This window comes from Patiria miniata, unplaced genomic scaffold, assembly GCF_015706575.1.
Source record: "Patiria miniata isolate m_02_andy unplaced genomic scaffold, ASM1570657v1 HiC_scaffold_29, whole genome shotgun sequence".
NCBI classification, from domain to species: Eukaryota; Metazoa; Echinodermata; class Asteroidea; order Valvatida; family Asterinidae; genus Patiria; species Patiria miniata.
In genome coordinates, this window is record NW_024037068.1 from 9,800,496 (window position 1) to 9,826,051 (window position 25,556).

At 42.2% G+C, this 25,556-nt stretch overlaps 2 protein-coding genes across 2 annotated transcripts in view; one reads left to right on the forward strand and one right to left on the reverse strand.

Moving 5' to 3' along the window:
* The first annotated feature begins 229 nt into the window (after nt 1–229).
* Nucleotides 230–25,556, forward strand: part of LOC119735793 (protein SMG9-like) — a 47,036-nt gene continuing 21,709 nt past the window's right edge. The window contains exons 1-9 of the mRNA XM_038209727.1: nt 230–337; nt 2,945–3,077; nt 4,368–4,457; nt 5,981–6,329; nt 7,605–7,699; nt 10,291–10,403; nt 13,271–13,478; nt 15,507–15,690; nt 17,336–17,443. Of these exons, the coding sequence (XP_038065655.1) occupies nt 2,982–3,077; nt 4,368–4,457; nt 5,981–6,329; nt 7,605–7,699; nt 10,291–10,403; nt 13,271–13,478; nt 15,507–15,690; nt 17,336–17,443 (1,243 nt within the window). The 5' untranslated portion in view covers nt 230–337; nt 2,945–2,981. The remainder of the gene's footprint in view (nt 338–2,944; nt 3,078–4,367; nt 4,458–5,980; nt 6,330–7,604; nt 7,700–10,290; nt 10,404–13,270; nt 13,479–15,506; nt 15,691–17,335; nt 17,444–25,556) is intronic.
* LOC119735792 lies at nt 21,351–23,783 on the reverse strand. Its single transcript, XM_038209726.1, has one exon. The coding sequence runs from the start codon at nt 23,535–23,537 to the stop codon at nt 21,351–21,353; it is 2,187 nt and encodes a 728-aa protein (XP_038065654.1). The 5' UTR covers nt 23,538–23,783.

Genomic DNA, 25,556 nt, shown 5'->3' on the forward strand with positions numbered 1-25,556 from the left:
TTGGCAAATCGACGCTCCTTTCCTCCTACGGACTTAAATGTGAAATTAACCCCCCAAAATAAGACAAAGCGGGAAAAACAGCGCCCCCCTCCCCCTTCCGCGTCAAATGAAGACCATCTCCACCCATTTCCCTTGCTTTTCGAATTTTCAATGAACGACTGGCCGGTTGTCCCCCTCCCCCTTCGCCCCACACTGAAAGTTGGATCATTCTGTTCATTGATCAGAAAGCCCAACCGAAACGAAGCCGAGGTTTAGAAAACACGGCCACAGCAAAAAGATTTGTCTAGAGAGGGCGCTGTTCATGCAAACATTTCAACAGCTGAGATTCAGAAACGAGGTGAGATTTGCTTGTCTTGATAAATATGTAGTATTTTATGTCATGTATGTGGCTTGTTCATGTTCAGTCATTCCCCAAGGAAAGCATAATAAGCATGACCTCAATTAGTGTGGTTCATTTACCAATCTGTTGAAACACGGGACGGGAACATTACAAACACTTGAAACAGTTAAGTCGCTATGATCTTGGACAACCACGCGCGTGTACATGTACAGTCGTTTTCCTAGTTCCGGATTTTTCCTACTGGATTCTGACAGAATCCTAGTTCCGGATCGCTTCAAATAAAAACCAACTTCTTTTGGATTAGTCTCCAATAAAAAAAATTCTGACGAAGTGCATTTTGAAAAGGAAAATGTAAGCTTGATACTCAAAGATCTTTTCGATCAAAATCAAGTTAGAAAAGGCCTCGTGGCTTCACCACTCGGGCTCGCTGAATTAGTCTTCGCTCCAGTCGCTTGCAGCTTTGCTTCTTTAAGCCACGATGGCCTTGGCGAAAGGCTACACTGGAGTAGACTCTGCATGCTGGGCCAAATGTACGTTCGCGCAGAAGGTTGGTAATTTGGAGAAGAAAAATAAAAAAATCATGGAAATCATTCGGACTGGTACTCGGCATGCGGGTTCACTTCCCCTTACCTCTCAATACTTGCCCAAAATTAGGACTTCCCTGTGCTTCCTTAAGTTGTGGTGAAATTTGTCTCTTATTAAAAATGCTGGGGAGTAACCTGTGATGGACTAGCATCCCGTTTCATGCTACTGAAACCGGATATAAATGCTGGCCTGATGGGCCACATTGGCTCGTGACAGACTTTACTATCTTTCTGAAGATTTAATAACTTTTCCACTTTTTGTCTGCGTCCACTTTTGTGTGGAATTGCCCTAGCTCTACTGAGCGCTGGAACTTTGGTACCCTCCGTACTAGCGCTCCACCGAATCGGCTAGTCCGAAAATATGGGACTCTCAATACTGTGTATGATGAAAGTCCCAAAACTTAAGGTATTAAAAACATGCAAAACAAGAAAATAGACTGGCACCTAAAACAACCAGTCCAACACAGCTTCAGTACTGCATCAATCAACCATGCCAAAAGAATTTAAGAAACATTTGGCATGAAGCGGGAACTAGTCTCAATTTAATACACATTTCTCCATAGTCAGCCACCAGACTATTGTGACTCTGAATGAAGAGGTCAGACTTTTCAAATAGTTGGGCCATGGTTGGACATGTACCAGTCTAGTATTTAGCTCCATTTTGAAATCACTTGACTTCCCTCTCATGTGCAAAATACTGAAAAAAGTCTCCTTTAAAAATTGAATTCAGTCTGCAAACTTGGTTGGTGAATTACTGAGGATATTTTCTTTGCCCCAGTGGAATTTTTGGAGAAATGTGCTGGCTAAACTGTGAGTAAAGTGGGCCTGATTTAGTTTTGCACGTTTAAGAGCACTCCAGAGCCCTGTCTGCGAATCGGCATACTTTGACAACACATTTATATCCCTGACACACGGTATGCATTTTTTTGCATACCCTCGAGGACAAAAGGCCCCCAAAAACTAGTAAAGAGAAAACAAATGAGAAAGACAGTTACCCTGGATAGACCGACACATTCATGACATTATATAAGACCCCTTAAATCGTTCCCAATAAGCGATAATTTGAAAAAAAGAAAAAAATTCTGATTAACTTACCGCTCGCAGTTAAATGTGTCTGCTTAGTTGTGCCATCCATTTCATTGCTGATCATTGAGCACGTGTGTGACATCACTGTCGAAGAAAAACAAGTCGCGCTGAATCAATGACTGTTTCGTGCAAAAAGTGTAGTCAAAGTTTGCCGATTCGGTGGAGCGCTAGTACAGGGGGTACCGAAGTTCCAGCGCTCCACTTGGTATTGTTGATGTACCCTAACGTGGCGCGGCCCCCAACGTGGCGCACTTTGATTTTTCACCTGTAGTGCTTACCTAGAGCAAAAGTTTTAACTGAAATTTCACAGAAAGTGAAATTTCATCAAGTTCTAAACACTCCCATTTATAAATCGGGAGTTTATTTACCCGTAACAAAGTTAGAAGCAAAATTTATTTTGGCGTGATTTTCCGATTTTATATTCAAGTGCAAAGTGAACCCTTTGAAAATGCCCCGAAAAACAAGAAAATAATTTTCTGACAAACATCTGGCTGGGTATGTAAGTAGAGATATTAATTATTTATCAGAATTTATCAAGTTTACAGAAATTCTTCAATGTTAATTACGAATTTTCCGAGATTTATGCAAGTGCGCCACGTTAGGGAACACCCCGTCAATTTGTGCCCAATTTCCGGACGCCACCGTTTTTGAATTTCGGATTAAATTTCATGAAACCGAAATTGCTCACAGAGTTAAATAGCAAGCATTAATAAGGTCAAAGTACCAGTATTTTACTGCATGAATTTGAGGTTTGTCAACAAAGAGGTTTGACAACACTACACGAGGAAAGTCGGGTAAGCTTCGAAGTGCGCCACGTTAGGGAACACGACTATAGAGCTAGAATTGCCCAACTGCATGAGATCATGCAGATAGTAATGTGTAATTAATAACATGTTGTGAATAATGAATATGCCATCAATATATTTTTTTTCAGATTCTAAATATTGCAGTGTTATTAGAGCCTGCCGGATATGTCTTCAAAAGGAGGGACTGGTCCAGTGGGCGGAGCTAGTGGTGGGGGACATAATGGAGGGGGGCGACGGAGGAGAAGACGCGTAAGGTCAAAGGTGAGTTCTTTTGCACAGTTAAAAAAAATGTTGCTTGTGCACAAAGTACATGTGGTGTTAGAAAAATTTCCTCTTAAATGTGGAAATATTACTCTAGGCAAATTGGGGCAATTTCAGTTTATGGGGTGTTGGGGGAGGTTATATAGTGTGGTGTCTAATGCATTGTTTTAGATGACTCCATCACAATTCTGGTCACAAGTCCAGTCACAAATCTACAAGTCATCCCAGGTCCACAAGTCTGGTCACAAGTCTGGTCACAAGTCTGGTCACAAGTCTGGTCACAAGTCTGGTCACAAGTCCAGTCACAAGTCCAGTCACAAGTCTGGTCACAAGTCCAGTCACAAGTCCAGTCACAAATCTACAAGTCATCCCAGGTCCACAAGTCTGGTCACAAGTCTTGTCACAAGTCTGGTCACAAGTCTGGTCGCAAGTCTGGTCGCAAGTCTGGTCGCAAGTCTGGTCGCAAGTCTGGTCGCAAGTCTGGTCGCAAGTCTGGTCGCAAGTCCGGTCGCAAGTCCGGTCGCAAGTCCGGTCGCAAGTCCGGTCGCAAGTCCGGTCGCAAGTCCGGTCGCAAGTCCGGTCGCAAGTCCGGTCGCAAGTCCGGTCGCAAGTCCGGTCGCAAGTCCGGTCACAAGTCTGGTCACAAGTACATCAAAAGGTGCATCAAAAGTCCATCACAGTTCTGTCACAATTCCATCACATGTCCATCACAAGTCCATTACAAGCCCAGCACTGTGGCCAGCTCCAGGCATTTGGGGGGTGGGGGCGCAGTACAAACTAGGGGGGCACACCACAAGAAAAAACACAGTTCACTATATATATGTATTTTTACACTTAAACGTGTTTTGCCGGTGGGAGGGGGGCCTGGTCCAGTTGCAAGTCCATTCACAATTTCCAGTTGCAAGTAACAGGGGATGAACAATAAGAAGAGTATGCCCTGTGGCTGTAGATGGACATTGCAAAGACTAGTGATGATAGACTCTGATCGCCCCATTGGCAAGTTCTCCAATTCACACAACACTGAAGTAGTGATGATAAATGAGTCGTTTGTCGGCAACTTTCATTTGGAGATTCAGGCCAAAATAGGGCCACTTTATCACATCACTTCATCACATCTCTTGGAAATTTTCCGACTTCCAAATTTTTGAACCAAAAATGGTACCAGCATGCGGTTTTCACAGCAGTAATGCTGAGATTGTGCTCTTTTCAAAACTGTAAAAAAAAAAAAATTGACCGGGGTTGACAAACGACTCACACGTTCTGACGTTAATACCAATTGTTGCTTTGTAGACACAGGAAGAGTCCCGAGATGACTTCAGCTCACCTCAGCTCAGCAAGCCAACCATCATCCTTGCCAAGTCCTCCGCGTCTCAGTCACAGGTACCTGTCCATGTCTTCATCGGTAAAATATTTTACCCGAATCAATTTGCAGTAAACCACTACAAACAACCTAGTCTATGGAATATCACCGTGCGCAGTACTTGGTCCATGATATGCGAGCAGATTTGGTGATAAATCCGTCATCAGCACCACAAACTGACACTCAGTTGCGCGTGAGTGTGCTGCACGCGCACTTATTTTACAGAACCGGGATATGTTGGGTTTTGCAAGCTGACATCCTCCACAGTGCGGCATTTGTAGAGCGCATCCCGTACATTTTCGGTTTCATGAACTGACACTGACCTTAATTTCACCAATTAAAACGGTTTTAATTACATTTTTGTGTAAGCACACAAGCACATGTATGCGGATGAATTAAATTTGTGTAAAACCTTTCAAACCATTTTTCTCCGTTCTGTATTGCCGCATCATGCTTAGGTGTCAGTTCGTAAAATCGAAAATCTTCCAATTTTCGCGTCAGTGTCTGATGTGCATGCGCACTACTGGATGTCAGGTTGTGAAGCCGAAATTGTTGATTACGTGGTTTTGACGAACTAACACCCACTTGCGTGTGAGTGTCAGTTCGTTGTGCCGATGACGAATTATGCAAAACAAGACTGCATCTTGACGGGTGCCTTCAGTAACCAGTTGTCATGGACATTTAATAAAACCTAGACACTTAGATTATGTTTTTACGTTGTGAATTGAGCCCCCCCAAAATTTTGTCACACGATGCGCAAACATCCTGTGGCTTTGAATGATCATCACAATCGAATCACATGTGATGCGATCAAGCTAAAAGAGTCGTTTGTCGACCCTGGTCAAAAAAAAAAAAATTATTACAGATTTCAAAAGAGCACAATCTCAGCATTACTGCTGTGAAAACCGGATGCTGATACCATCTTTAGTTCAAAAATTATGGAAGTCGGAACACCAAGAGATGTGATGAAGTGATGTGATGAAGTGGCCCTACCTTTGGCCTGAATCTGCAAATGAAAATTCCCAACAAACGACTCATTTAGCCTGATCGCATCACATATTTTAAATAACATTCAAACGCCCTCTTGCGCGCAATATCGCGACCACAATGAGCGTATTCTATACCCGCAACATTTTGCTAACTCTGTTTTGAGAGCCAATGTCGTGTCTAGGTTTTATTAGATCTTTATGCCTTTTGTTGTATCACAAAAACATGACATCCGAATTGACCAATCAACAGCTTAGTCCGAATTTTGGAATGAAATGACGTCATGACGAATCCAATTGGCTGGCGAACGGGATTGCATAAATGTGCATGCTTAGACATCAGATGTCGGACAGAACAAACAACCCAGAAACTTGATGCCTGAGGTTTAATAGCTTTTTGCAATCCGGAATTCGGCTGTTGGTCGGGTAGGTTTTGGTTTTTGGTCGGGTTTGCAAAACATAACTGGGGAGGAATGTGAATTTTAGAGACCAGGGATTTTGGTTGTATCCATGAGCTGCCTCCTTCTTTCTACGAGGTGTTGTCTCTTAACTTTCAGGGTAAACAAGAGCTGTACGGCTCCTCGCCCGAACCAGGGGGTGCCACTCCCTCGACTCATCAAGCGGGGGAAGCCCCCAAGTCCACGCCCCAGTTCAAAATCATCACCCGTCAGAGCGAATCCACCCCCAGCCGACCCATTCCTACCGTGGCTGCAGGGAGTGCTGCCTCCACGGCGAACCAAGCGCTTTACCAGTCCCCGGCCACCGTGGCCTTGTACGGATCTTCCCCCATGACCGAGGCGGGGCAGTCTGGCGGCAGCGGCTCTCATCACAATCAGCCCCAGGTTGTGAGTCAGAGTACCAGACCACTGGCACCATCGGGGACAGCCCATTCAATCACCATTGAAGGTAAGTTTCCAGATTGCTTTTGATAAACCCTCCCATGCAAACATACATTCTGTACCAAGTAGTCCTTTCAGTCAAAATCAACCTCGTGCCCCGTGGGTACGATCTTGCAGCGCCATGTTGTTTCCCATCATGCCTTGCGCGATCGTAACCCCTGGAATTGTGTAATTTAAATATACCAAAATACGGTACATTATAATTAGGGCTGCAGTTTATCCGTTTTACGTGCCGACGCCATCTTTAAAATGTTAAAAGTTGTGATTTTGAAGAATCAATCCTTTCAAACACAGCGTTTGGACGTTGTGTTAATTAGCAAAGATTTGTATCAAATGTATGTACCCCTTTCGTGCCTTTACAACCACAGATACAGGGGGTTTTTTTGGCGAAAAACGCAGCTGACATAATCCATATCGTACAGGCTTCGCGACTTTTGAATCATAATTTTTTTTTTCGTACATGACGTTACGTGCAAAGCTAAGCACGCGAGCGCATTATGGGCGCGCCCGGCGTGCAATCTTCGAAATGCCCGCACAGTACACTGTGAATAGCCATTCAGTGTCATTTACATCATCATCACAGCCAGGGGTTAGTGTAAGGAGCGAGCATGCGCCCCTGGAGTCGAGGCTGAGTCAGAATCAATCAAGTGACTGTTTTCAACAGTTAAAAATTCCCAGCCTACGTAAAGCAGGATTGACTGGCTGGGATTGTTTAAGTAACTTGATACAGCTTTGCTTTGACTCTGGGTGAGTGATAAAACAGCTGTGACCACAACTTGCCTGCTCTGTCTGTTGACCCAGTTTGACTAGTCACTGTGCTTGCTTGACATATGATCTGACTGCTGGTGACTAGTCTTTGTTAAAAGTATAGCAGGGGAAGTGGAAGTGAATTTCGACTGTCTGTGACTGTTTAAATGCCAGTAATTACGGTATTTTTTTTTTGAAATTGTGTTCATGAGGAAAGCAGTTAACATGCAAAATGAGGACAGGGTTTTGTAAGTATTGACGGTGTTTCCACAAAGTGACAAAAACCTCTATATCCTGCAAACAAGGTCATCCCGAAATATTGCATTTTGAAGTTACTCCTTTTTTCAAAACACATTTTCGACCAGTTTGTAGTTACAGATTTTGGGAAATGTTTGCATTGTCAGGTAATGTATGCTTCTTTCGTTGCTAATTCACAGTTGTTTGTTAAAGTCTCTCTTAATTAAACAGTCAATTCAATAATACAAACTCTTTTACACTTCGTGAAACCATTCAATTTCCCAAATTTGTCCAACAGTCCCTGTTCACAATAGATTGACTGCACCCCCCGAGATGAAACAGAGCGTTCGACTTGTGGACAACAGTTTTCAGTGGTGTGACAATGGAATGGAGGTAGGCACATGTGTGACCTGTCATCACAAAATGAGCTTAAAGTCAGATTATTTTTTTGAGACATTTATTTATTTGGATTCTGCAGAACAAAAGCTTTCCAATGGTATATAACGTTTAGGGATACAGTGGAACGCCGCTATAACGATCATCGCAGGATCCACAGAAATTGTTTGTAATATCGATCGTTCTGTAAAACGATTTTATTAGCCGCCGGTGCTCTGGTATTCACTTTTCAATAAATAGCGCCCTTCAGAACTTCACCTTGCACGTCCTGGTACTTATAGTTATTGAGAGACGACTTTGAACATGTGCCGACTATTGAATTATGTCATTACACAGTTTTTAAGCTTACTACCTACAGCAGTGGGTGGCTTTCCCCTTCTATCCCTCCGGGAAATAATAGCCACTTGTTGCTCTTCTGATGACATTTTTCAAGAACAATGTTCGGTACGTTTTGTACAAAAAAATCCGGAGCCAACCACAATGTTTGGTATAGCCGAATGTTTGGTATAGCGGTGTTCGGTAAAGCGACGTTCCACTGTACTGAGTTCAGGAACGGAAATATAGACCAGCAACTTACTTGAAGCTGTAAAACTGATTCTCCAGAAATTGGCATTGAAACATCTTGCAGTTGTGTTACAGTGAATGAACAGTCAACTAATAAAACGGGATAAAAAGTAGGTTTTAAAGATGTTTGACAGAACCAAAAAAATGGAGAATGGTAAATCAAGGTTCATCTGGAAACAAAACAAATTGACCACCCCTTAAAATTTTTGGCTTTGCCCTACTGTACTGCAAAATGGCAATGTCTGACTTGAAGTTCATTTTGTGGTGACACATACATGTATATGTTTGCTGTAATCAACTGGTGAATTGAGTGGTTCTGGATTCGGCCATACGAACCCGCTCACCTTGGTGGGTACACATTTCTCACAGTAGTCGTGACAGAGTTTGACAAATCTACCCTCGTCACCTGATCAAAAGTCATGTTCTTGTTGGTCAATGCGCACGGTTTGATTGACATGCAGGAAAGGTCCATTGAACACAAAAGTTTATTGGACAAAATCAGCTAGCGCAACCAGTCAAATTACTTCATAAAAACAGTCCTTAAAACTTTTTGTTGACATTGACCGGACCTAAGCGCGGGATTGTTTTTCACGAACCTCAATGCCAGGCGGATTTGCCCTCGCTCGCTGCGAGCGGGTCGCAGACAGATATTTCCGGCCTCGCTCATTGCGTGTGTACACGTCATCCGACGTGAACCGGTTAAATAAGGGAATAAATATGTGCTTGGCCAGTTTTAAACAAGTACCGGTACGTTCAAAACCAGCTTGAGGCCTGGACGCGGATACCGTTATCGGCGACCAGGCCCTAAGCTGGTTTTAAATGTACTTGTTAAATACTGGCCAAGCACATATTTATTCCATTCGTAAATACCTTTCAGTCAAAAAGTCAACACAAGTAAAAACTTTTTCCAATGATTTTGTTCAACAATTTTACTTCATGTTTTTTGATACACCCCTCTAGCTATGTTTGTAGCATGTTATCTCCTAGCACTAAATGGGGGGGGGGGGGGGGGGGGGGGGGTTGAAACCCCATAACAACCCCCCCCCCAAAAAAAAAGGGGGGAGGGAAGAGGGGAAGAGAAGCCGCGCATCTGAGTGCGCTTTTTGCACATGGCCTGCTTGTACAGGGTGGTTAAAATAAAAGAACACCCACATTTGACAGCAATTTTCACCTATTTTTAAAAATTATATAATTTAACTGTCGGTTAGTAGCTATTAAAGTACTGGCCTTTAAGCAAATGTGGCGAAAAAATCGTTGCATTTGCACATTTTGCCGTTGAGCTATGCTAATTTGAACATTTCATGTGCGAAACCTGTTTGTCCACGGAGGTATACTTCCCTTCGCTTGACTGAGCTCAGCTATCGGAGCTTTATTTGAAAGGGCATGACATTTGATTGTTATGTTAGGTCATGTTATGCAACAATGAACTTAAGCCAACAGCTCATTGAGTAGATGATCTTAACACTGACACAAATAATTGGACAGCTTCAGTAAAAGTTACCAGGGCAAAATATATTTTGGTGGGAAGGTTTTTTCATTTTTATGAACTACGAAAACGTCCAAGGTACATACAATAACCTGCGGACAAGACTGATATTGGTGACTTGTATTCAAATTTATAGCATAATATCACTATTTTGGGGACTTTTATTAACCTTTTTAACCATGCATACCGGTAGTTAAAGGCCTATACTTTACTACTACGTGAAAAAATATTTAAAATAAGTTCATTAAGTAGGTGAAAATTGCTGTCAAAAGTGGGTGTCCTTTTTTTTTAACCACCGGGGGGGGGGGGGGGGGGGGGGGGGGGTTACCTAAGATCACTTGTTATTTGAATTTACACAAAGCTGTAGTGTCTTCACATCTGGAGCAATGGTGTTTATATAGTCTGCCTTAGTCTTTGGCACCATTGAGGGGAGCTTGCGCACAGAGATGGTGCAACGACTAAACGAGTTATGAAATGAAAGGAGTAAATGCTTTTGACAACAAATATTATAATATTCAACTACCATTTTTCTGTTCAGATGATGCTGGACCACACAGACTTCCTGGTGGTGGGCGTGCTGGGCCTGCAGGGCAGTGGGAAATCAACATTGATGTCCATGCTGGCTGGCAACAAACCAAGTGACCAACAGGGGTGAGTTGGTTATCCCTTGAGCCCGAACAACAGTGGGAAATGAATTCTTTTCATTTTTTGTTGTCAGCATTAGCAAATTGACTGCTTCATTCAGCCCCGCCCACTGCACACTTGGGCAACATGCAGTTGTTGCCTGCTGTGGCATGGTCCATGGTATTTTGTACACCTGAGGGGGCACCCCCTTAGGTGTACAAAACACCATGGACCCCGTCACAGCAACAATTGTTTTGTTAACCCTTTCCTTACCATGGGCGACTTTTGTCGACAAGAGGTACCCCCCTGCTGGTTCCCATGGGCGACTTTAGTCGACCAGGAAACCACACACAAAACACCCTCAACACAGATATTCACTGCTTTTCAGAAAGGCGGCATGTTGATGTGTTTGGCCGCCCATACATCAACTATATACCAGCTGAAAGAGTGTTTTTGGATCTTTCTATTGGTGTGGTTTATTCATAGTGTTACCATTACAAAAAAGTGAGAAAAGTGCTTCAGAAGTATCCACGCACAATGTGAGGTATGGAGTGCCATTTGGTCATGTGGTGAAATGGCTTGCAGTTTGATAATTGGGACCAGATGAACAAAAAGGCATAACTTTCTTATATTTGCACACATGGACTGCATTTTTGCATCACATAAAAGAGTAAGGTTCAAAGAACAAACTTTACACACAACACCTATGATTTTAATCACTCCTTGGCAGTGAAAATCTGGGTTGAAAAAAGTGAGTTTTTGACTCGTGCTCATTTTTTTCACGCTCTAGTGATTTCCGCATGACTGAGCAAACAATTTGGTCCTGGGTAGAGCCAAGTCAATAAACAATGTGGGCATGAAAGGGTTAATGCCACGGTAATAGATTACTAACGTCCAAACCTGTGGGTCTAGGCTGTTGCGGTACAGAATTGGCAAACTTTTTGCACATAATTTTTCTAATTTTTCTTCGTGCTGATGCTGTCAAATTTCTGATCTCGTCTTTGGATCAAGAGAGAAACCTCTTCTTTGGAGGTGACCTGTTGTCATCTGCCGACATTATTAAGGTGAAATGACGGGGAAATTTGCACAGTTAAAAAAAGCAGACGAACAGTGACGAATGATGTAAACAATGGCGGTCATAGCAGAAATATTGCTTCACTGCCCCCATGGCACATCTCATAATAAAACATACATCGATTTACGTAGTACCAGCGTAGTTACAATCTCGTACCCGAGGTCACACAAATATAACACAACGCGGTGGAAATGACATTTTCAACAACGGGAAAGAAACAGGTGATGTACCCTGTGGGGTACATCACTCATGTACATGTACTAAGCCTGCGCGGCGTACATCGCTGTACTTGTGTGTTTGTGGCATGACACGTGATCGGATTTTTTCCGAATTTCTGAAGTGGGAGTATTTACCATTGGGGTCTATGGAAGTTTATTTACTGGTCTGTAACCTTAAATGTGAACTGTAAGTTGTCTCCCAAGTGTAATTAAGTGACCCTGATCATTAACAACCACATTAAAGACTCAATCATATATTCCTTGATTATTGTGTAATAAATTCTAATCATATTTTGTTATGCGATCAAGCTTAATGAGTAACGATGTATCAGCATGCGGTTTTCACAGCAGTAATGCTGAGATTGTGCTCTTTTCAAATTTGTAAAAAAAAATGAAATTGACCACGGCCGACTCATTTACCTGGATCGCATCAAATTTGTTGTGCCGACAATCCTGTTGTCCAGGTGTACTTGTTGTTGGTTTAATTGTGCGATTATTAAACAGAGGGTAATCACAATCATCATAATCGGCGGTTTATTTCCTCCAATACGGACCTGCTCCCTAAGCCTTGACGTCGCTCTGAGTGGTCTCTCGTCTTGGGAAAGCTTGGCTTCAGGAAGATCAGCTACACTCTAATAGGTGTCAGACTTGGTCCCAACGAACTTCGGTTTGGCCCTGGTTTGAAATTGTTATCAATCAATTTTGATAGAATGTACAGTAAACTCCGGCCAAACTGACAACATACAACTCGTCAAATTGCTCAAGTCGGCCGTCTGAATAAAGTCCCAATTGTCCGTAATGCATTTCCATTGAATTTTTTATTTCTAAGTCGGCTTTTATACATGTAAGTCGCCATTTTGCTCAAGTCGTCATGTTACTGTGGGTCCCCTTTTCCTAAAAAGCATTACAAAATCCTTTGCGTAAGTCGGCATTCAACAAATCAGGCATTGGCATCGACTTTCTGTACTGCGGTTTCCAAGAAGTGTCGAGTGAAAAGTAGTTTGGCACGGCCCGTGATCGCTGCATGCATCGGTGTCGAAAAAGGTTGTCCTACTGCATATGTCGCATATGCATCGTGAGCATATCAATACCAGTACCCCTTCTAGTATATATATACGCATGCGCTCTGTCCATTTTGGGGGTCGTCTTATTGAATGACTAGTGCTGCAGTCAATGTGTGCGTGGTATATACCGGACCACACACGCATTTAATTTGTTACTGTGCACGTACATAATGGTCTCCACCATCAATACCCCAAAAGTGATGATACAATTCGAGGATTAATTTGCTGGATTCAACTCAAGCATTAAGGAGATAAACCAGGGTAAATCGAAGCCAATTAGTGCAATGAATCATATGTGCAAAAGGACATTCATGTAAGTCTGCAAAATGACGACTTACAGCAGATGTCGGCATTCATGTAAGCCATCACAATTTCTCAGGTCCCGAGAGTGCCGACTTAGCCGGAGTTTACTGTATTAGAATTAAAAATGTAAAAACTCTGAACACATGTTGCTCCAATTCTCGGTGTTTGTAAAGTCAAAAGCCTCTGTCAACTTTGTTATTGACAAAAATAATGTTTTTTTTTCTGACAATGCAGCTCATATATTTTCAAGCCGCAAACCAAAGAGAACCGGAACCAGTCTTTGCACCAGACCATGGGCATCGATCTCTTTGTCACCGGTGAACGGGTCCTGGTGTTGGATGCACAACCGGTACTCAGCTCCTCAGTCATGGACCATCTGCTGAGTCACGAGAAGAGTCTGCCTCCAGACATGACCTCTGCCGAAATTTGCAACGAGATTCAGGTAACTAGTGCTTTTAAGTACAACATTTGCTTTTGCTGTAATTTTAAGGAATGGACAGATTTTGGGGTTAGTATTTTTTCAGCAAATATCGTTACACTGACCTTTTTAAAATTTTGTGTTCATAGATGCAAGAAAAACAAAAACAAAAACAAAAAAAAATCTTTTTGTAGTCTGGTTCTCTTTCCCCCCTTTAGATTAAACGGAGCAATTTATAGACATTAGGGAATTGTCAGGTCACGGAGCCAGACTATCTGGCTTGCCCCATTGTAGGATGTGTAGCCATTTGCAAACAAAATGTGGACTAACTAAATTTGGTAAATTTGGGACAGTATTTAAATATTCCAACGATGGTGTGGCGACCATCTTTGGAAATTGATAGAAAAAATCCACCTTTCTTGAAAATGACAGCACACCAGGTGCCATGATTTCACAGGATGCTTGAGACTATCATTCAATTACAGTCAAGTAAGATATTTCATAATAATTTGGTGGTTTGTTTTGATGTTTGCAAATGCCGTATTTTACCAATAATGTGAAGTAACCAGGGTACATGGGATGATGTATTCTGTGAAGCCCATAAGGTCATTATACTTTTGAAAGAAAAAGCAAAGTCTGTCACGAGCCATTATGGCCACTGATCTCTATATAAAGACTGGATAGCGGATAAAGAGCTGCACAATGAATGAATTTGACGCCATATTGGTGAGACCAGTGAGACCGGCTGGTGATCTACAAAGGACAAGTTGCCGTCTTTATAGACAGCATGATTACCATCGTGGTTCACTTGAATTTTATTTTGACCACCACCATGACCACGGTTTACAATTTTTCTAACATCGTAGTTTACTCTTTGTTTTAATGCCGCAGTTCACTTTTTCGGCGTTTTGGAAATAATGATCACTGCGGAAATGTGTCCTTTTTAGAACATCATAATACATGTACGTGACCAAAATGCGCGTCAACTCTTGATACAGTGCGCGCTGTACGGTATATACGCGTAGAACGTTCGTATTTTATGTGGCCATCTTCGTGAGACCGGGAGCGAATTGGTCAATATGTAAAGTCTACTGTGTGACTGGTGTATGGATATCCGCTATCCAGTCTTTATATAGAGATCAGTGATTATGGCCCATCAGGCTGGCATTTATCTCCGGTTTCAGTGGCATGAAACGACTGAAAATATGTCTAGTCCCCCTGGATGGGATGCAAGTCCATCGCAGGTTACTCCCCAGCTAATGCCGGTATCCATTTATACTCCTGGGTGGAGAGAGGCAAGTGGGGGTGAAGTGGCTTGCCCAAGGACACAACATATGGCCAGTGGCTGGATTCGAACCCCTGACCCTCTGATCATGAGTCACGAACCCTAACCACTAGGCCACACTCCCCACAATACTTTGAGATTTGTTGCATAAAAATGTTCTGAACTGGTGAGCTTTTACAATTTAAGGGGTCCATGCCATTAATATTTCTGACAAACACATTTTGTGCAACTTTCTACTCCTCTTTTTAATGTATGAAACTATTTGACACCTGTTTAATTTTATTGAAAAGTGCCCTTCTTCAAACATTTGAAATTTTCAGTGCTTTTCTGGACAACTGAGGGTGCTGATGCTGTGATGTCATTTCAGGAAGACAGTGTCTAAGCTGAGGAGTTTTCTGTTCGAATTGTGACCTCAAAATTTGCTCATTGAAAACATTTGTGAGAAAGGTTTGCTCATTGGCTTACAACAAATCACCAAAGAAAAGAAAATTTACGACAGCAAATTATCCAAAATTCTGGCAACTTTTTGTGCTGAAATAGCTGTGACATTGAGGTTTCTGCCTGGAATGACATCACAGCTTGCTTAAATGAATATGGAAATAGGCATTAGAATACCCTTCGAAATGCCAAACAAAAATTGAAAATAATGTTAAATGGGACTTAACGGTGCTTTTCAAGGATTGCATTAAAAATATTACATTGCTTGGGTTCGAGATCAAACAAAAGTTATGTTAAACTTGAGCAACTTTTCTCACTCCCCTTTACAGTCTCTTCAGCTGGCGGCCTTCCTCTTCACGGTCTGCCACGTGGTGCTCGTCGTCCAAGACTGGTTCCTGGACATGAACCTCATCGAGTTCATCAAACGGGCCGAGATGTTGAAGCCCCCAACCCCAAATCCGGCAATGGAGGGGGCGAACAACGAGGACACGGAAGACTTCTTTCCAAACCTCGGTGAGTGCAGCCAGCCTCAAAAAAGGCTAGAAGAGATATTACTTATAGGGGAGAGAGTGATAAAATGGTTGAAAATTCGATCATAACCGAATATTTAAATAGCTTTTTGTGGGTCAGAATATTCGAAAAAAAAAAAAAAAATTACACACACTGTGATTTTATGTTAATCATAAAGTTGCAGTGCTTTATTGTCAGATGCCACTTTGTTGTCAGATGTCCGATGGTATTTATTGTTGTTGACAGGGGTAAATTGTTATTGTTATTCGCGGTAATACTGAAAAACACTCTAGCGGCCCATAATTTTAACCGGCACACTTTGCGTGCCACTTTTGACCAGCGCGGTACACAGCTGCAGGTGGCGCATGTAAAACCTGTTAGGCGAGTTTCGAATATTAAAAAAAAAAAGGCATCTTTCATATTCACTACTACAAAACTGTCTAAGACAAGATACATTTGCGATAGCACCATGTGAATAAATCTCTTTTGTGAGTATGCGTAGTTCTGAAAAGAACCGGAGGGACTCAACGTTTCGAACAGTTTGCTCTGCCCGTCGTCAGGAGAATGAGGGATTCCAACGATGATGCGATGTTATAAGGATGGGTGCGGTGAGGCGTGAGAAGGATGCAAACTGGTGAAGCTCGAAACCGGTGAAGCTGAGAAAGATGCAAGATGACTGAGGGATGCTGGGTGATCACTGGAGCGTGTCAGTGCATACGACGGGCAGAGCGTACTGTTCGAAATGTTGAGTCCCTCCGGTTTTTTTCAGAACCACACATACTCACAAAAGAGATTTATTCACATGGTGCTACCGCAAAACTTATCTTGTCTTAGTATCTTTCCACCATGCAAACCTTCAAATCTCATCTTACAAAACTGTCAAAACTTTGAAGGCCTTTTTCTCAATATTTTACTTTTTTGATATGTTGACAAATGCAAACTTTAAATGTCCATAACTTGTCAACGGAATGTCCGAGTGAAGTGCAACAAAAAGCACTGAAAGCAGAATTGTATTCTCTTTCCTAATACCCACAAACTCTTGTTTTGAACTCTGCCCAGTTCTGTCTCATTTTGCCAGAACGCCTTCCTCACATATAATAGACAGCCGTGTGTGTATTTTTTTGTTTTGTTTTGAATATTCCAACTGGCAAAAAGCTATTCAAATATTCGGTCGATGATCGAATTTTCAAATAATTTGTATTCAGGACAGCCCTAGTAATACATCTCATATGCAGAGGCATAACCAGATCAATTTTTTATTTTTTTTTGGTGGTGGTGGGGGGGGGGGGGGGGCTGGCTGGTGTCGGGGTTGGGGTGGGGGTGGATGGTTGACAAGCAAATTTGCCGACAGACCCTCTGTGCTGGAAGGTAGGCAGAAATTTATTCTGGTCACCCCTCAGTCCCAAATTTTAGGGGTTGTTTTGGAGGGGGGGGGGGAGCAGGGGGTGTGTGGGATTTTTCAAAAAATGATGCCTTGTGAGGACCAGGGTATAATAAGGAACAAAAGATTGTGAAGGTCTCCACAAGGCAATTTCTAAAGGTGAATAGGTCTTCAGCTGGAGACACCACCTGTTCAAAGTGCTCTTCAAAGTTTCATGGTAGCAGAGTGATGACGTTGAGCCCTTTTCTTTATCGATATCATTGGCAGTGTTCGTGTTAAACAAAGCCAGGCAGGAGGACTTCCAGCTGACAGCAGTCCAGTCCATGCATCAGACAATCGATAGACTCTTCAAAGATTCAAAGCTGACATATCAAGGTAAGCAAGTCACTTGTTGTAATAATTATGTAGTTCAAGTCATGTTCATGTTTCTTTGTACTAAGGTTAGTAGCATAAACCTACCGTACATGTGTATTTGGGTCATTCTATAAATTTGGGGTCCAAAGTGTGACATTTTTCCCGTCCCTGTTACCTTGATACTTTGTAATTTGCCATTCAAGCATCATTAAGAATGACTTCAAATGATTGTTTATTTGTTGGGTAGGTAGTTTGCCATTCATAATCACTCTTATGAATGAGGATGACTGCATTAAAGAGTGCATCACAATTATACAATCATAGATGTCAGATGTAACAGGGACGGGAAAAAAAGGACTTGCCCACGTCCACACTTTGTTTCCCCATTTCTGGAAAACAGGTTTAGAGGCATTTTGGGGTTAGGTTTATCCGTAGCAGAATGAAAAGAAACACTAAAGGGAATCATAGAAAAAAAATTGGGTTGAATGAGTTTTCACAGTTTGAGAAAAATGAGTTTTTCCACTGGTGTTCCTTAACTTCACGAAAAGAAAGGAAAGTCCACACTACGTATGTGAAACAAACATGTGTGTGTCTTTGTGTGTCTCACTGTTGTCCATTTTGTCCTTTGTCACTGTCTCTGTTTTTCTCGGTCCGTCGATAAGTTAGGGGAAAAAAGCGTGACGCTTCACCTTATACCTAAATGTTGTCATTAATTTGTTTAAGTATTGATCCATGTACATTATTATACACAATTACATCGTACATTGTACAATTACAAAATCCTTGCATTTTGCTCTGTGTATAATATGTTTACACGGCATTGTAACATTTTATTGTGTGGAAATAGCAACATTGAAATAAATGTTTCTACAAGTACTTTGCTATAAAGCATTTGCTGAAAAACACACCAACAAAAAAATGAAAAAATACAACAACAACACAGTCAGAAGTACGGTGTACATTGTACGTGTACCGTACATGGACTTATTTTTTTTTTCACACTGAATCTCCGAATGTCTGAAATCTTATTGTTTGTGACAAAATGTTTGAAATCCAAATAATGGAAAACATGCATACTCCAACATATGTTTGTATACAATGACATTATAGGGGCACTAGGTCCTGAAATCCCCGAAAATTTATGATTTTGATTGTTTACTTATCCTATTTCAAACATCTGGTTGAAAGGAAACCAACCTAATGTCTTACCGTTCCCGAGAAAAGACGGAAAAAACCCGCTTGTTTACATCAGACATGACGGAGTACGAATACGTTTTTTGTGTCGTTCTCAGTGTACGATATACACGTTGTGTGTCTCGGGAACAGTGATGACCAATCACCAATGCAAAAAACGTCCGCAAAAGGTGAATTCTTTACGAATGAAATCACAACTAGCATCCAAACAGCTCGAATTTATGGGGTCGCAAAAGTGGACCTCGAAATTCGTTTTTGCACGCATAATACAGGAATAACACAAAAACGCCCAGTTTTGAAAGGATAGTTGTGTGGATGTTTATATCCTACTGAATGTTATTTCCGATTATCATCATCTCATTCAAAGTGCGTTGTGTAGCCCAATTGGGCTGTTCCAGGACCTAGTGTCCCTTTAATGGGGCTGTTTGTAAAATGAAATTCAACAAACATGGTGCATTAAGTGTACAAACCATACTATGCAAACATACATTCTGTGCCAAGTTGTCCTTTCAGTCAAAATCAATCAAGTGACTGTTTTTAACAGTTATGTGTAAGAATCCCCAGCCTACTTCAAGCAGGACTTATTGGCTTTGACTGTCTATGTACCGTAACTTGATACAGCTTTGCTTTGTGTGTTGGGTAATTGATAAGCCAGCTGTACACTCTGCTTAAAGGTATGCTAGGTCCTAGAACAGCCCAGTTGGGCTACAAAACGCGCTTTGAACGAAATAATGTTAATCTGAAAGAACATTTAAAAGTAGGATATACATGTACACATCCACATGAATATCCTTTCAAAACTGGGCATTTTTGTGTTACTAAGGGAATAAATGTGTGCTCCGGAGGTTTTTATCACTCTGTTTAATACCACTTAGAGTCTGGGTGCTGATAATTACCCGAGCCGGAGGCGAGGGTAATTATCAGCACCCAGACTCTAAGTGGTATTAAACAGAGTGATAAATACCGACGGAGTACATATTTATTCCCATTCATAAATACCTTTTCGGTAAAAAAAAATCATATAATTCGTTCAAAACATCCCGATTTTGTTCAACAAATTCACTTTATGCTTTTTGAATCATCCCTCCTGCAAAATAATGGAGTGTTCAGCTGGCGAGTAAGATGAAAACAACCCTTTTATGGAGATTGACGCGCGCATATCATGTTCTATGCGATGTCGCGCAGAACGCACCTGGCGCGTTGCGTTTTGAATTTAGAACTATAAAATTCTAACTCCCTGGTAGTGTTGCGCATGCCTACGTGAGGATTGTGAACGTTCAACCAATGAAACGATAAGAGGCACTGGATTTTTAGGAGTCCACATTTTATTGTGACACTGGAAAAGTGTTTAAGACCAGCTAGCCATGTCTTTATCATCCGTTTAATACCGGCCACGTGACGGGCTCTCGACCAATAGGAATGGCTAAACTGTCTGAGGTATTTATGAATCCTGTACTATGCGCGCGTGAAAGAATTTCGTGGTCCACTTTTGCGACCCCAAAAATTTGAGCTGTTTTGAGGCTAGTTGTGATTTCATCCGTAAAGTGTTTGACTTTTGCGGATGTTGTAAGAAACCATATTTTGTGCGTTGGTGATTGGTCACCGCGCAATGTTCGCGAACACGGTGATGTGTACATACATATCGTACGTACATTGACTGAAAGTGAAACTGACAGGAAAAGTGTATTCGTACTCCGTCGTGTCCGATGTAAACAATTAAGGTTTTTTCGTCTATTCTCGGGAACGGTGAGACATTAGGTTGGTTTCCTTTAAACCAAATGTTTGAAATAGGATAAGTAAACGATCCAAAACATGTAATTTTCGGGGATTTCAGGACCTAGTGCCCCTTTAAGACTAGTTGGAGTCTGGATGCTGATAATTCAGTACCTGAGCCAAAGGTTCAGCTTGGGCAATTATCAGCATCCAGACTCCAATCAGTCTTAAACAGAGTGTTTAATACCAACCAAGCCCACATTTATTCACAAATACCTCTTCGGTAAAAAAAATTAAAACTTTTTGTCCACAAAAGTAAAAAAAAAAATCAAAAATTTTAAATTTCAACGGTTTCATTCGACAAAACACCCCTCTAGCTACACAATGGTAAGACCCTCTGGTAGATCAGCAAATTGTAATTTTGATGAGGAATTCCCAGTTGGAATTCACCGAGTGACACATGTTACCAAAAGTAGACATTTCTTTGTTCAAGTGGGTTAAATAATATGAAGGATTTTCTGTGATGGGAAAATGGAAATTGTTGAAGTAGAAACCATTTCCTCCGTTCCTTTTCCCAGATTTATGTCATGCATATGCCAACAGGCTCCACTGTTAATAATCAAAGAGTTTCTCTTTCACCATTTGAATGTGTTAACATTGTACTAAAAGGAACTTAACTCTTTCGCTACGGCGAGCTGCTGACAGCGGCACACACAAATTGTACAGGTCGTACGGCAAGCCGCTGGCAGCGGCTCGGTGACGTCGCTGTGAATAAACAGGGTATCCCCATGACGTGTGCCCTACATAATTTATATCATATAACCTCTGACCCTAGTTTGAGCCGCTGCCAGCAGCTCTCCGTCTCACCGGGGTCTGCTGCAGGTTATTGTGAGCAGTTTGTTTATGGAGATACATTTAAAGATGGCGGCGTCCACATCGACGCTCGGCGGAATTTCCAGCGATTTATTACGTCCAAACGGGACAAAATAGGTAAATTAAATTCCGTAGCGAAAGAGTTAAACTACACATAAGTCAAATCACTAATCTCCGTGTTGCATTTGACTTTCTGGAAGATCTTGACAGAGTTCTTATCAGCCACAACCAGTTCTCCTCTAGGAGTCAGTGCCAAACCCAGAGGGTTGTACAGGCTCTGGATGATGTGCCCAACCTTCCTTCCCTCGTTGTCGTAGTGATGGATTTCACCTTCGCCACGTCCTAGCCCCAGATGAACGGCAACGTAAATGTTAGAGTGACCCTCACAACAAACCCCCATGGGTTTCACAAGCTTCCCTTTGTGTGTCGTCTCGACAGAGAACACCTTGTTTCCGTAGAGGTCCATGGACACCAACCTTGACCGTCTGTAATTTGTGAAGATGAGTTCTTTAGTCTTGTTGATTGCAAGGTTATCTTCAACAAGATCAGCAGGGAGAGTTCGAATCGGTGATCCATCCAGGTTGTGAAGGGATATAACTTTCTTTGTTTCAACTCCGAGTGCGACCAAGCTATCAGCGACAGCAAGGCAGGATGCGATATATTTTGTAACTGCCTCTGTTTTGACATCTGAAGTCGCTTTGGATCCCACTTCTGCAACCAGTTCAGATCCTACTGCTGCCACTGGTTCTGAAGCACCCATTGTTCCTGCTTCAGGTTCAGTATTAAGGTTCAATGCCTCCTGGCGTGCGGTGGATATTTCAGCTATCTTTTCCGTTGTGTCTCTACTATCATCCACAGACTTTAATCCTGCCTCGTGTTCACAACACACGCCTGCTAAGGATGGAGCAAAGTTGTACAGGTGCATTTGTTCTTGGTTGAACACCTTCACAACTGGACCATCCACAACGAACAGCCGATCGTCCTGATGATTAACTGAGATACTACTTGGAACCTTCAGGCATTTTTCTGACTGGTCTGTTTTCCCATCAAAATAGCACTTAAATTGGCCTTTTGGATCATGCACAGTCACTTTGTTTTTATCAGCATCCGCAGTGAGGATGTCCCCGTCAGCAAATGTACTTACTTCTTGTGCCATCTGGAATGAGGTTGTGACATCTCCCCCGGCACCAAACTCAACCCTGAGCTTCCATTTGCTCAACACAAATTGACCAAAGTTCTGTGGAATCTCCTTGCTTTGAAAATTGAAAGTTCCAAAGAATAGCTCATCAAGCTTTGGTGGAGAGTACTTATCTGCAGCAGCCCTCAAAGTACTTTGGATGGTTTGTTTTTGTGCCAGTAACTCCAGAGAAGTACAACCTTCCAAAAGCTCACAAACTCTTGTTATTGTTTTGTCTGCGTGTTGTAGCTGAGCGCAGTAGCCAACAAAGGACCTGTCGTACACAGCTGACCTGTCTTGATCAATTTGCCCTACCCTTCTCTTCAGCGCAACCTCCCTCTGTCGAACCTTGTCCACCTCACGGTTCGCGGCCTCCGTTATCTCAGTTACCACCTGATTGGCGGCAGCCTTCAGCTTGCACAGAGCCATGTCTGTAAGATCCATGGCATCCTGGGTTTCTTTCTTGCTGCGTTTCACTCGACAGAGTAAGTCCTGGAGTTCTTTTCTGCAGGACTCCTCGGCCGACGAGACTTCCACAAAGTCGTGCTCCGGAGAGTGATGGTCCAGAGCTGTGCAGGCCGTACAGACCAGCACTTGGCATGTGTTGCAATAAAAGTGGAACAAGTCTCCGTGCTTCTTGCATCGGACTTCTTCGGAACGTTGTCTTTGAGGAGTTTTTCCGATGGGATATTTCCCAATAGATGGATCAGAAATGGCAACAAGTCGGTGATTCTCTGAGTTCTCCAACTGTTCATGCACTTCCTTGCATTTCAGACACATGAAGTGATCACAGTCAGTGCATTTGAAGACCACTTCCTCCATCGAGTCGCATTGCTGACATCTGACCTTTGACCTCAGAACCCTTAGAAGCTCTTCTTGCCTGTTGAACTCTTCCACCAGTGCCATCAGGGAAAAATTGTTTCCCAGAGCGCTCACACCGTCCTTTGATAGTCTGGTCTCCTTCCGACAGATTGGGCAAACGAGAGTTGGCGAGTCCGGGTCATGCGTCTGGCGGAGGCCTTCCAGGCACTCAGTGCAGAAACTGTGAAGGCAGTCGAGGAGTTTAGGATGTTTGAAACGATTGGAGCAGATCGGGCAGTCCAGGTGACTGTGGCTGATCCGTTCCAGGACAGACTGACAGATTGTTATTCCTGCCATTGTAAAAGATTAGCTTATTTGCATATTTCCACTGAACAGCACACTCTCTGAATCACAATCGTTTTAGTTGAGCCCAGTGCGAGTCATTCCCAGTACCTGACTTAAGAACTGGTTCAGGCAGCATCGGTAGAAGTTCCCTATCAACACAGAATGAAGTTTTGAGTCCACCAAGTTTTCAGCTGATCACGTCATGATGACATCACATTGGCTTGACTGGGGGTAGTCATAGTGACAGCATCAGACAGCATACATACTTGTACATGTAGTTCAGGCAGCATCGGCAAAATTTCCATATCAATACAAAATGAAGTTTTGAGTCCACCAAGTTTTCAGCTGATCACATCATGATGACTTCACATTGGCTGTACTGGGGGTAGTCATAGTGACAGCATTAGACAGCATACATAGTTCAGGCAGCATCAGCAAAATTTCCATATCAATACAGAATGAAGTTTTGAGTCCACCAAGTTTTCAGCTGATCAAATCATCATAACATCACATTGACTTGACTGGGGGTAGTCATAGTGACAGCATCAGATCAGACAGCATAGTTCAGGCAGCATCAGCTAAGTTCCATATCAATACAAAATGAAGTTTTGAGTCCAGCAAGTTTTCAGCTGATCAAATCATGATGACATCACATGGGCTTGACTGGGGGTGTTAATAGTGACACCTTTAATAATCAAAGAACCTCTCAAAGTCATAGATCCGTCCTTCATTCATAGTGTCCCATGTATTGTCAGATGTCACGTACATATTCTCATGTGCCACACACACACATGAAATGTGCCATTGTTGCATGTCAGTCCATACTTTTACAAAGTAGGTAACATCACTGTCTACAAACGACTGGAGTTTACTTTTGTCACCACGTAGGGTAAGGGTAAATTACAGCAAGCAGTTTGCACTGTGAATGCTTTGCTTACCGTTCAAAGTCTGTTTTGCCAATGTGAAGTCATAATGATGGATTCGACAGTTAACTCTTTGTCACCCTATGGATGAATATGGTACGCGTGTGATGTGCACAAAGATATGTCAATGCAGTGTGAAGTTTGTCAATGGAAAAGTGCTTTCATAGGTCACTTTGTGAGTGCTGTCACTTCTTGCTAATCTCCCAAAGTTCAAAAGTTTATCACTGAATACACATGACAATCGCACCGACATTTTTGCACGTATCTGTAGGCTAACTGCTTTGTGTTCCTCTGCCCAGGAATGCAACTTTTCCTTGGATCCACTGTTTCCTTGTTGTTGTTTTTAACTTCTCAGGAATGCAACTACAAATTGAAAACTACTGTACAAAGTCTGGTGTGGTTTGGAATTTCCTCGTTTTTCCCAATTCCCAGTTGAATGCCTGTCTACTTAAATTAAAATAAAAAAAGAGAAGCTTTTCCCCCAAAGAAAGGAAACTTCAGTTTTAATTTAAAATTAACCCTAACCGCCCTGAATCCTTCAAAACCCTCTTTGCCAAAGTGGTGAAATTTGGAGGATTGACGTTACATGGCAAAAGTGCGTTACTGATTTCGTAGGATGCACTTTGTCAAGGTCATGGGCCAGACCTTGTGTTGTTTTTGCTTAGCCATGCATAAATAAATTTGCAGGATTCAGGCAGTGGTCACCCCTCCACAGACCATATTCAAGAAATAATGGAGGAATTTGCAGGATTGAGGCTATGCTATTTTTCCATGAGGCCAATTGGAGGATTTGCACGATTGAGGCTACATGTACTTCTAGCAAAAAGGCCTAGGGAGTTAGGGTTAATAGGGAATTTCATGTAGGCTATGTAACGGTATAAGTATGATGCATTGTACATACATTCAAATTTCTCTTTTTGGGGAAGGTTTTTTTTATCCATTACCGGAACACATACATGTACAGGTACTTGTACATGTACATGTACGCATCGAGTATGCTTATCATATTTCGGACACGAAAAATCAATCTCATTTATATCGCACATCCCTTTAATATTATGAGCGTACATGTACATGTACACGTACATGTACTGGTATACGTTGCGTG

What these genes read in the sequence shown, in the direction of transcription:
- LOC119735792 (XM_038209726.1), bottom strand. Translation starts at nt 23,537, where the DNA reads ATGGCAGGAATAACAATCTGTCAGTCTGTCCTGGAACGGATCAGCCAC.